This window comes from Capra hircus, chromosome 24 (assembly GCF_001704415.2).
Source record: "Capra hircus breed San Clemente chromosome 24, ASM170441v1, whole genome shotgun sequence".
Classification (NCBI taxonomy): Eukaryota; Metazoa; Chordata; class Mammalia; order Artiodactyla; family Bovidae; genus Capra; species Capra hircus.
The window spans coordinates 40960186-40973687 of record NC_030831.1 but is presented as its reverse complement, the minus strand read 5'-3'; the positions used below and the strand labels follow the sequence as shown (position 1 = coordinate 40973687).

The following is a 13502-nucleotide window of genomic DNA, read 5'->3' as shown; positions in this document are numbered from 1 at the left end:
TAAAGCTTTGAGGCTGCCAGGGTAGAATATGACCTTGTTACTTCTAAACTGTAATAACAGCACTTGACCATGAGGAAGATGGCAGAACCTACCTATCCACGATCTAAAAGGCAAGGTTAGTTAGTCATAAACAAGGCTGACAAAGGACATTACTTTTTCCCCAATCAATATGCCTTAAAACATACAAAGACTCTAGTCCCCTGCCAGGCTCCTCTGTCCATAGAATTCTCTAGGCAAGAAAACTTGAGTGGGTAGCCATTCCCTTCTCCAGGGGAACTTCTTGACCAGGGATCAAACCCAGGTTTCCTGCATTGCAAGCAGATTCCTTACCATCTGAGTCACCAGGGAAGCCCTAAAACATACAAGTCTTTCTAAAAAAAAAAAAAAAAAGTTGAAAAGATAAAGAAGGCGCAAGATAAGGGTTAAAAGCCCTAGTTCTGAATCTGAATTTGAATTGTCACACTGAATTGGAATTGTCACTCTGTCTTGATCTCAAGACAGACATGCTTTAATCTTAAATGTATATGTGCACACACATACAGACACACACACACACACACACACACACACACACACACATATATATACCAGCTCCTTCCAATGGGAAGATCCACAAACAATAATGAGTAGTAATAAGCACCTCTGTCCTCAGATTGTAATTTCTTCTTTTTTTTTTTTTCAGATTGTAATTTCTAATTACCAGTTCCCCTGAGAAAGAACCAGGGCTTCCTGACAAAATGGCTAACTCTAGATTATCAGTATGGAAAATACAAGCCTGAAACACACAGTCACACCCAAAAGCAAGAAAGCCATGGAGATGGCCCAGTTCAAGTGACTCCCACTCTGAGTAAGCCCCACTGTTTAGGGATGGAAGATCTGAGCAGCGATAAGGATAATAAGTGCAATGGATCGAAACTCATCAAATGTGTTTAACTCTACAAGTTGATGATGACAGATGATGACGTCAATGACAACAACAGCAGTAACCCCTTTGGTCACTTTCAGGTGATGATAGTGAACTGCCTCACTATTTTGACAATTTGCCAAAAAAGACAAAAACATTAAGTGTTTATACCACCTTCCATATATGATTTATACACCAGGACACTTAAGCGGTTAATAACAGGAGAGCTTGTCTTTTTAGACGTATTCTAGTGACTAAACAAAGAAGGACTGAGAATGAGACTGTTTTGCAGCCCTGAATGGATCGATGACCCTAGGAATGAGCATCAATTGCCGATAGCATCACAAAGAAGATATAATTGGCAAGACACACAACAGTCAGAATAACACACTAAATGATGCTACCAGAAGTCGACAGGCAAAACTCAAAACATGAGAGGCTGTGCAGGACAAACCCAGTCTCAACAACATCAACAACCACCACCACAAACAGAAGGAAATGAACAGAAATATTGAAGATAAAAAGGACTTAAGACACTCATCATGGGGGTTGGATGGATTGTGAGGTTGAGATTGACATATGTATATTTTTATACTACTATGTATAAAAGAGATAACTAATGAGAACCTATCACCTGTACATATATAAAGAAAACACACTCATCACCTAACTGCAAAGTGTGAACTTTACCACAATCACAAATCAAATAAAACTGCTAAAATAAATAGTTACTAGACAGCCAAGAAATATGAACCCTGACTGTTTTCACAGGGCATACATGGTGATTATTCTATTTTTGTAAGAGCTCTTATCTTTTCAGAGCAGCAGTTTGAGGCTAAGTCCATCCTGCAACTTGTTTTGTAAGGCTTGCAAGCTCAGAACGGTGTTTAAGTTTTTTAAAATGGCTGAAAAAAAATCAAAAGAAGAATAGTATTTGGTGACAATGAAAATGACGTGAAAGACTTTTCACATGTCCATGTCTAAACCTGTCCAGAAACTAGCCACAATCATCCATTTCTGTGCTGTTCATGGATGCTTCCATAATATGATGGCAGAGAAGACCCTCTGGCTTGCAAAATTTACCACCTAGCCCTTCACAGAAAAGGTTTGCCAACTCCTGGTTTAGAGAAGCATTTACAAGTTACATAATATGATGACTGGGATCATCAGAGGGGAAGCAGTTGGGCACACGGGAAGAAAGTGGTCTCACATGCTGTTGGTTTTGAAGTCGATGTTGGGTACATCGAGTTTGTTATATCATCCTCTCTACCTCTGTGTTTATTTATGAGTTCTGTAACAAAAATAAAAATAGGAGCTTGAGATTAACACATACACATCAATATTTGGCCACCTGATGCGAAGAGTCGACTCATTGGAAAAGACTCTGATGCTGGGAAAGATTGAGGGCAGGAGGAGAAGGGGGTGACAGAGGATGAGATGGTTGGATGGCATCACTTACTCAATGGACATGAGTTCGAGCAAACTCTGGGAGATAGTGAAGGACAGGGAAACCTGGCGTGCTGCAGTCCATGGGGTTTCAAAGAGTCAGACAAGACTTAGCAACTGAACAACAAATATATAAACTAAATAACCAACAAGGACTTACTGTGTAGCACAGGGAACTATACTCAGTATCTTTTAAAATAAAGTAAAATAAAAAAAATAAAAAGAAAATAATTATAAGAAGCAATTAGAAGAAAATCCCTTCTTTTTGCATTTTTAAACAACTGTTTAAACCATCACAATTTCCCCAGGAAAAATAGATGGTTTTGCTGCTAGCTCACAAATACTGCAAAGCTATAGGAATCAAAGAACCATTTTGTCCAGATGTCATTTGAGTCCTGCAAAAGCAGCAAGTCACTCTGCTACAAAGATCCCACCACAGAAGTGAAGAAAATACAATCTGCCAAAAGAGAAGCCACATGCCTGGGGTAGCAGCCCTCTCTGTAGCAGCATTCGTATAACTAATCATCGTACATCCAGCACATGGAAAGTGCAGGATACACACTTCCTGAATGAAAGCAATCGCTGGCTTCCATCTCAAGAATAAACAGAAACCCCATTAATCTGTCACTTGTCCCTTGTCTTTAGTGGACATCACTTCTTATAACAGAGATACACATAATTTTCTCGCACCTGGACAATAGCCAGTTCCCTTCGCTTTGAATGAAGGGAATGAAGGGTGGCATTTTACACATAGGAGAAATGCAGAAGAGAATAATGATATGATTTCTAATTTCAAAGTTCATCCCCTTTGGTGCTACCTGACTGCCACTGTGTGTCAGTAACAGAAGTCTCTGATCTTGTCCCAAACTGGGTCCCTCTAGGACTAAAAGCACCATGAATTTTTCTCTATTCTGTTTCTCTGGTCCTAAAGACAATTTTGAAATGAAAACCCATCCAAAGCTGTCAAATTTCCCCCCTACTCTCTTTTCTAGGTACAAGAAGATCAAACCAGTCAATCCTAAAAGAAATTCCAAATATTCATTGGAAGGACTGATACTGAAGCTGAAGCTGCAATACTCTGGCCATCCGATGCAAAGAGCCAACTCATTGGAAAAGACTGATGCTGGGAAAGATTGAGGGCAGGAGGAGAAGAGGGCCACAGAGGAGAGATGGTGGAATGGCATTATCGGCTCAATGGACATGAGTTTGAGCAAACTCTGGGAGATGGTGAAGGACAGGGAAGCCTGGTGTGCTGCAGTCCATGGGGTCACAATGAGTTAGACACAGCAGAGTGACTGAATAATACCACCACCAATTCCAGATAACTAGACTGAAAATCTTCTAGGGCTCTCAAAATTACCTAAAGCAGGCATGTTTAAGTCCTAGCTAAAATATCCTCCATTTTTTCCTCCCCTTCCACAGAGAAGAGAAAGAAAGAGATTCTAGCAGTGTCCAGGCTCTCCAGGATCCCCGCTCTAGGGCTCAGATCACCAAAAGCAGACTGACAGGGTAGCGGATGCTTAACTCTCGATCTCGGGAATTCTGGAGCAGGGCTTTCTGCATCTCCCTGTCTCATGACACAGCTGTGGATCCTTGGAAGCAAGAGACACACACAAACCCTTTGATGAATATGAGAAAAGAAAGAGTAAATGCTTTAACAGGATGTGTGGTTCCTGGGTTTAAAGCCAGCAGTCCTCAAGGATAGCAGTTGATGCCTCTCTCTTCCATCCTCCTAAATGAACCATCCTGACCTGCCGTTTTCACAGCACATCCTCACATCCTGGCCCAGCGGCTGTCAGATCCCATTAGAGGCCAAGGCCCTTGGACAAGGCTCCAGCGACTCCTGGCCCATCCTCCTCAAAGTACCAGCCACTTACACCTTCTTTGACTGAGGCAGGTAATATCACAGTGTACAATTTTTAATCAATTTCTCAAAGAATCTCCATAGACATGTCCTACTATTTCATCCATGTGAAAGAAACCTTCACCTTTAAATGGAGGTAATCCAAAATCATATCAGTTAAAAGATATGATGTAAGCTTTCAAGGTTGTCGGTGGTTTCAGGCTGAATATTCAATATTATATCATATAGATGGATACTGAACTGACTAAAACAATAATGGATGTGATTTCAACCACTCAAAACTTTAAGGAAAAAAAAAAACAAAACTTTAAGGAGCCAATGGTTCCACAGCAACTGAAGACAGTCCTTTTTGTGCCTTCCTGGTATTTTCTATGACAGTAAGTGATATTAAATTTATGCTTTAATATACAGGGTCTAAAACACGTAAGTTAGGCTTGACAAGGGAACCATAATTTGACTCCCTTTCAAATCATTTTACAGTTTTTATATATAATAACAAAATCATTCTGATATACAGCTGTGATTTTTTTTCCCCCTCACAATCTATAAAGGAAACTAAAAGCCACCAAGAAATGTTGACCAAACACACACATCCCGAAACACAAAAGCCAAGGCAACATTCCACACACGTGAATACAATTTTCATCTTGTGCGTGTGAAATTGCTTCAGTTGCCCTACTCTTTGCGACCCCATAGACTATTGCCTGCCAGGCTCCTCTGTCCATGGGATTTCCCAGGCAAGAACACTGGAGTGGGTTGCCATGCCCTCCTCTGGGGGATCTTCCTGACCCAAGGATCAAGCCAACACCTCTTTATGTCTACCTGCAGTGGCAGGAAGATTCTTTACCACTAGCACCCCCTGCAGAGCCCATAATTTTCATCTTAAATGCTGATAAAAGGTATGTATCACTTAAATTGCCAACTGATGATCATGAATCCATGAAGAAAGATCTGGATCATCGTTCTATGCAAGAGGCATTACAGTTAAGAACAAAGATTTTGGACTTAGATGGCTTGGCTCCCAGTTCTTCTTACTAGCAACAAGTCAATGCAAAAATCTCTGAAACTTTCCGAGACCCAGTTACATCTTTATTCTGTAAATGGGCGCATAAAAGAATTCTCATAGGGATCAGTTAAGAGAAAAAAAAAATTGCTGAACAAAGCCTGGAGTTGTGGTCCACTGCAGTCCATGGGGTCGCAAAGAACTGGATATGACTGAGCAACTGAATAACAACAAAATGATGGTTCTAAAGTTAATGCTGATATTTTCACAGTAAATCTGAGAATATCTGGTTAACAGGCTAATATCTGAAATACAAGGTCAGTCAATCAGTGGAGAAAAATGTCCAAGTGACAGAATTTAGTCATTTATAAATAAGCAAATATATCTATACATATAATTGACTTTCACTAACAAAACAGAACTATCTACAATACATATAACAATTGGACAGATGAGTATGTTAAAGTTCCCTATCTCTTCTGAACTTGTTTTTTCATTAATAATTGTGGAATTTAATTTGAAGATTGTTCCAAATTCAGGCTTTACATAATTCTGTAATGCTACAAAGTGAGTCATTTTAAATTGATGGAGAGAAAAGGATGATTTTCCAGGTTTCTTTCACCAGCTGCCGTTCACCCAGTGCACAGTTCTGGGCTTGATCAGAGCTTCCATCCATCTACCTCTGAAAAGGCATCTCAAGGATTCCCTGGGGTCTCAGTGGTAAAAAAAAAAAATCTGCCTGCCAATGAAGGAAACATGGGTTCGATCCCTGGTCTGGGAAGATCCCACATACCGCACAACTAAGGCCATACACCAGAACTACCGAGTCTGTGCTCTAGAGTCCATTTTCCACAAGAGAAGCCACTGCAATGAGAAGCCTGTGCATAGCAACTAAAGAGTAGCCCCCACTCTCTACAACTAGAGAAAAGCCTGAGCAGAAACAAAGACACAGCATAGCTAAAAATAAATGGATTAATTTTTTAAAAAATTAAAAGAAAAAAAGAAAAAGCCTTTCCACCCCCTCCTTGTTTTCTCGCATTTGTCCTGGAAGCTGGATCACCTTCATTTCGCACCCACATCTGAGTCTGCTGTGGTGGCTGAGTCCTGTAGATCGCAATGTTTCCATCCTCCTCCGTATTCATATGATGAGGCCTGCTCCCCACTGCGACCGTAATCGAGATGGGGCTTTTGGAAGCCAGCTAGGTTGAGATGTACTTCCTTGGTGGCTCAGATGGTAAAGAATCTGACTACAATGTGGGAGGCCCGGGTTTGATCCCTGGGTGGGGAAGATTCCTTTGGAGAAGGGAACCACTCTAGTAGTCTTGCCTGGAGAATCCCATGGGCAGAGGAGTCTGGTAGGCTACTGTCCATAGAGTCACAAAGAGTCAGACACGATTGAGCGACTAACACTCAATGTTCAGATGAGGTTGAGATGAGGTTGTGCGTGTGGAGCCCGAAGGGTGGGATGAAGGCCCTTACAAGGGGAGGAAGAGCCCAGAGGACGCACATGACTATGCAGCAAGAAGTTGTTGGTCTGCAGACCCAGGAGCTGGTCCTCTCCAAGAACACGCATGCTGCTTCCGGATCTTAAGACTGCCAGCCCCCAGAACTGTGAGAGATAAATGTCTGTTGGTTAAGCCTCCCAGTCTACAGGATTTTTGTTACAGTGCTTCGGTGATTTACTGAAAAGCTGAAAGAGGCATTATAAATACTAATTCCCAAGATAAGCCTATGGAGATAAACAAAATTTTAAATATTTCAGAAAGAACAACAGTAATTCTAATATAATTACATGTGGCTCAAAGGGTCGATGACTGTATGAACATATATAACTCAGAAATCGATACCATCAGCAAATAATATCTAAGTATAAAAAAGAACATCTAAAATTCTATTTTCTCAGTATCTTATATATAAACATACTCTAGGATATTTCAAACTGTAGGCTCCACAAGTGATCAGAAAGTTGATAACAACAAGAAATGCATGCTCTTGTTTTGGTTACTTGAATGGCTTTCCAAATCTGTTTCATTTGAGAGTCTCCCACAGTTACAGCCCAGGTTCATGCAAAGATCACCACATCTGATAGTACACAGCAAGGATACTCAGCAGATTCAGTGCACGTCGGTTTTTTTTTTTTATCACATAAAAATACTTTGATAGATGCTGTCTTCCTCTTGCACACTGTCTGGAAGGTGTTTTAAGTATTTTGCAGCTGTAATAAGGGAGGCTCATGAGCTGTGTTTCATTTTGTTGTTCTGTATTTTAGAAAGACCAGCTCCATGCTAGCAATAACCTGCCTGGCCCACGGATGAGATGGAGAAGATGGAAGCAGATGGGGTCCATCTGTTAACCATAAACACTTCTTCATTAGTGTCATCCTCAGATTTATGTGTGTTATGTTTTTGAGAAAGACTCTGACATTGATTATATTTAATCTATATTTTTAAGCAATCAAACCACTGGCTATTTTTCATAGATGTGGATCAAGATGTACACGTTGTACAGATGGACTTTTTTTTTTGTCAAGATGCCTCCTGGATGTAAATCATGTGATGTCAATTACATCCAAATCCTTCTAACAGAGTGGTAAGTGTACACAGACTATTCACCTAGCTCTGGATATAAGCAGCCAGCACAGTGGAGTAGAATTAATCTGGAGTAGAGGTGAAGAAACAGGACTATTTCCAGGTATGCCATCTACCTTCGTGACTGTCAACAATCCTGCACCTCAAACTCATAAAAAAGTACAGAGCCAAGGGGTGCAACATGAAACTCTGAAAAATGCATTATGGTAGAATTCAAAAGATGTAATGCAAATTACTGTGTAATGTAAGTATAAATGATCACACTTCACAATAATGTTGTTTTTGTTCAGTTGCTAAGTCGTGTCCAACTTTTTGCGACTCCAAGGACTGCAGCATGCCAGACTCCCCTGTTCTTCACTCTCTCCCAGAGTCTGTTCAAACTCATGTTCATTGAGCTGGTGATGCCATCCAATCATCTCATCCTTTGTTGCCCTCTTCTCTTCCTGCCTTTAATCTTTCCCAGCATTAGGGTCTTTTCCAAAGAATTGGCTCTTCCCATTAGGTGGCCAAAGTATTGGAGATTCACCTTCAGCATCAGTACTTCCAACGAATATTCAGAGTTGATTTCCTTTAGGATTGGCTGGTTTGATCTCCCTGTTGTCCAGGGAACTCTCAAATAAAGGATGTTCCCCAAATAAAGGATGTCCTATTCATTTCTAAATCTTGACTTACTACTGGGAAGATTCAAGTGACAGAAAAATTTAAAACAATCTTTCATTCAATTTTCCGCCTGAATCTTAGAATTACTTTGAGGAGCCAAGTGAATTGAGATGCAGAAAAGCATTTTTTTTTAAGTGTTATAACATTAGAGGAAGAAGGAAGAAAAGCCCATATTCATACCTCCAAGGCCAGAGGGATTTTGTCTAGTTTTCCAGGGCTGCTTCTCCCCATGACTTGTGAAGAAAGGCCTGAAGCAAAGACTCAGGGCCCAGGCAGGAGAGCAGGAGGACTCTGTGAAACCACCCCCCGCCACAAACCCTTATGCTGCTGGAACCATCTCATACAAATCCAGGTTAATAGAAGCCATCCTTGCAAGCAAAATACACTTGTCTTATTTCATCCGCTATTAATAAAATAAACATCTCCCCACAAAATGCCTATCCAAACAGAGGAAATAAATTATTGAACACTAAAATATTCGAACAACACAAAGACTCACAAGCCAAATAACAGGCTGAGTCCAGGACAATCTCATTGTCACTAAGAATTTCAAAGTCATCCCACTTCTGTCTTTGTCATCAACCCCTTCTTGACACAACCCTTCTCGAAAGCTGCAGGGCAACATGCAGTCACGGATGTTAGAGGACCCCCAAAGCATTTAAGGTATCTCTTCCAGAATGTGTTCCCATTTGTCATTGTCCTGCTGACAAATCTGGGGATAGCACAGTTGGCCGTTTTTCATTTCCCTCAGAAATGGAGGAGGAAAAAAAAAATGACCGTTGACTTCGGTTGTGATGATTCAAAGAATACAGGATTTAAAGATTATAGCACGTGTGCATGCTCAGTCATGTCTGACTTTTTGTGACCCCATGGACTGCAGCCCGCCAGGCTTCTCTGTTCATGGCCTTCTCCAGGCAAGAATGCTGGAGTGGATTGCCATTTCCTTCCCCAAGGGATCTTCCTAACCCAGGGTTCAGTCTGCATCTCCTGCATCGGCAGGTGGTTCTTTACCACTGTCATCACCTGGGAAACCTTTACATTTTATAGGGCATCAGGCAAATGTGACACATGACAACTGTTGCTATGCTGCAGAAGGAGACACAGGGTAGGTGGAGAGTGATGTGTACCGAGAAGTCGGCAGGCGTGGAACAGAAGCCCAAGCGGAGTGGAACAGATGCACAGAAGGGTCAGAATACAAAGCAGGTCCACAGCAAACTAAAATAAACAACCAAACCAAACCAAAACCCACTATAGGATCCCTAAGGAAAGAGGGGTGAAATCAACACGAGTCAAGGTGGGGAACGAGCAGCCTGTGGACCGATGCACAGCAACAAGCGACAAGAATGAAATTGGAGAGTTCTATGGGGGAAACCAAACCTAGAGTCTAAATAAGTGGATGGCAAACTGGTTGGAGGGGACAGGTCACTTAATCCCATTTGGTCAGAATTCCTGAGACCCTTGATCTGTCCATGAAACTACTGGCTATGCAAAATACAGATAAGTTTGCAAGACAATAAAACAAGACACAAAAGTGATGATGACACTAAAAAACATCTACTTATTTTTTCTTTTTAAAAATAATGTATTTATTTTTAAATTGAAGGATAATTGCTTTACAGAATTTTGTTGGTTTCTGCGAAACATCATCATCAACAACAATAACATGTCTACTTAAATGCTCAAAGGGCTTTCCAGGTGCTTCAGTGGTAAAGAATTTGCCTGCCAATGAAGAAGACCCAGGTTCAATTGCTGGGTTGGGAAGATCCCCTGGAGAAGGAAATGGCAACCCACTCCACTCCAGTATTTTTGCTGGGAAATCCCATGGACAGAGGAGCCTGGTGGGCTACAGTCCATGGGGTCACAAAAAGTCAGACAAGACTTAGCGACTAAACAAAATAGAACAAAAACAAATAAAAATGGTCAAAAGCAAAAGATGTGTTACTAATTTCTAGGTTTAGGCCTATGGCTAGGGAGCTGAAAATTAACAAAAATGCCTATAAGTTTGTGTATGATATGCCCATGTGATTCTTTGGGTTTTTATCGAGAGGATGAACAGGGAGAGGGTATTATATTTTGGACTCCAACATCTTGCTCTAAAAGTAACTCAGTAACCAGATCGTCCAAACAAGATGGCTAAGTAGAAGCAAGGGCAAAACCACAAATTCACAGCAAGGTTTATGAAGAATAACATTGAACTTGTCTCAAACTCTTTGTTACCTGGCTACACACTGTGGAAGCAAGAAAAGAACTGGGGAGACTGCTCAGAGTATCCTCTTCCTCCCTGCTGGTGTCCTGACACTAACCGGATCTCCAGGGCCCTCCCCAGGGACAGGCTGTCTGCCCACTGGACTCACTCTGAACCATGAACGTGAGTTACTGTACCTGTAGCCAGAGCCTGTCTCCAGCCACGGTCCTGCCGATGGCGCTGCACTGGAAGGCGGCAAACTGGCCAGCGTTGACCTCCACATTCTGAATCCGCAGGAAGTGGGGCGTCCTGGCTGCAGGAAGACAAAGAAGGAAAGATGTTGAAAGTGGAGGTCTGAACCGGTTTGGGGCTTTTCAAATCTGCCTGCAATTTCGGGCCTTTCCCTTTTGTTTACCTTTGAAGAAAAGAATGCCTTTGCTTCTAAGAGCTTTAAAGATTTCATTACGCCTGTAAAAGAGGTTCTGGAAAGATCTGCTGTGTTCTCTAACAGCCAGGCATTCTGGGATAGAACCAGACGGAAAGAAGATATTTTATGGTCCCTGCTGTGCAAATTATCATAGCTCAGCAGTCTTCTTGTAATAACAGATCTGTATTAATAAAGATTACACTGAGGCCTAATTGATGTTTTGAACAAAAACATATTAGATATTTATACTAGGAGCATGAAAAGAACAGTAAGAAGTTAAATGATGTTGTCAAGGAAACTTTTTAAGCCAAGTACGGAGCTGTGAGTAATATATATTTTAATACAACTAATTGGTATGCAGCACTCCTCATGTAATATTTCCCAGCGACCAAAATACTCTCCCCATAGACAGACTCTGCGAAATTATACTGGAACTGCTACAGCATGGCGGGTTTTGCTGATTCTTATTTCCAATTCAAGGAGAAAGAATGCTTCCAACTGCTAAATAGCATTAAGTTTCAGAACATGCATTGTCCATAGGGGACACCTGTTTAAACAAAGCATCGTTCTATTTGATCTGAGAAGCACAGATCTGTTTCAGTAGCACACTGAAAACATCCATCGAGGAACTGGAGGGATGGGTTTGGAATTAAATTTTATGATAACTTCTCCTTTTAGGAAAACTCTCTTACCAGTACAAGGATAGAGTGAAAGAGTAGCAAGAGGTGGGGGAGGGGGAGGTTAGGGAGTAGATAAGAAGAAAACAGGATGGTGATGTTTTCTGGGAGAAACAGAGAAATCTGAACAACAGCTAGAAGGCATTGTTTATGCCTTGCCAGCCAACGTGTCTCTGGATCACACCTTTCAAAGAATGGTCCACCACTCCTGGGCACCCAAAAATGATATATAGCACTAACATTAGCCTGTGAAAAACATAATTAGGGGGCTTCTCTTAGCAGTCCAGTAGATGAGACCTCTCCTTCCAATGCAGGGGTTCAATCCTTGTTTGGGGAGCTAAAATCCCACAAGCCTCTCTGCCAAAAAACCAGAACATAACAACAACAGAAGCACTATTGTAACAAATTCAATAAAGACTTAGAAAAGCACAATTAGGAGTGAAAGTGAATTACTATCTAAGAACAAAGAAAAAGGGAGTTTAATACCAATAACACAGAGGAAACCCCCATTACTCATTTGAAGACCAGCAATAACTGCAACAATGCGTTCATGATGCCTGGCATGCAAAATGCCCTCAGTAATTTCTAAAACAGCAGTATAACTGTGGGTCACTGTCTCTAATACTATTATATTCACTTAGAAGCTTATAAACTATTTCTCATTAACTTAATCAAATTCCCCTTAGTCAAGAACAGCACAAGTCTATGGTTTTTAAAGATCTGTGCAAAAAGTCCTTGCATCAAGTTTCTTTTTCTAACTCTTTGTTCCCAAGAAGCTGAAAGAACCATTGTTTTCAAAAAGTAGCAAAAGGTAACGTTTTTTTGGGAGCATTTCATGGGGCAGAAACTTTTCCATTGATGACTCACATGTGTTCTCTGAAGAAGGTTTTTTTCCATCATTTTACTTGTGGGTACTTAGCCAGTGAGAGCCAGACATGGAGTGGAAACTTGGGTCTGGCCAGTTCCAAAGCTCAGATGCTGCCCACTAGGCAACACGGCTTTGTAACTAGGTGAATGCCTTTCCCGGGCTCTGCATCCCACCAGGCATGGCTCCCGGTCTGACTGTTGGAATTCAAGCTCCTTTCAAGGCCCCTCTCCATTGCTGTTCTTTCCATAAAGCTTGCATGGATTCCCTCAGCTTGCAGTCAGACCTCTGCACCATCACTTGTCCTCTGTCGGGGCATCTCACTGGTGGTACCCTCTCCTGTCCTCCCACCTCTTCCTCTGGCTGCAGGTCACTCACACATACTGGCTTCCTAACACTAAATGCTGGGTGTGTAACCATCTTTCATGACCACTTGGGCACTGTCAACCCACCTGGTTAAACCCAGGGTCCCTCCAGTCTGTGCTGAAGGGTTGCTAATTATTTTGAGTATCACCCCATATAGTTAAGCTACTAGAAATTTAAAAAAAATTTACTCTCTTGGGATAAACCATAATGCAAAAGAACATTAAAAAAGAACATACATATATGTATCAGGGAGTCGCCACGCTGTGCAGCAGATTGGCATGACACTGTAAATCAACTATATTTCTATTTAAAAAGACATAAAGGTACTGATAGGCCTTCCCTGGTGGCTCAGACAGTAAAGCATCTGCCTACAATGCGGGAGACCCAGGTTTGATCCCTGGGTTGGGAAGATCCTCTGGAGAAGGAAATGGCAACCCACTCCAGTACTCTTGGCTGGAAAATCCCATGGACAGGGGAGCGTGGGCTACAGTCTATGGGGTCGCAGAGTCAGACACGA

At 41.6% G+C, this 13502-nt stretch overlaps 1 protein-coding gene across 7 annotated transcripts in view; it reads right to left on the bottom strand.

Annotated features, from left to right (window-relative positions):
* Nucleotides 1-13502, bottom strand: part of PTPRM (protein tyrosine phosphatase, receptor type M) — a 654986-nt gene that overhangs the window by 371182 nt on the left and 270302 nt on the right. For all 7 annotated transcript variants that reach the window (XM_018039452.1, XM_018039446.1, XM_018039449.1 and 4 more), the window contains exon 5: nucleotides 10848-10963. In XM_018039452.1, coding sequence (XP_017894941.1) covers nucleotides 10848-10963 — 116 coding nt within the window. The remainder of the gene's footprint in view (nucleotides 1-10847; nucleotides 10964-13502) is intronic.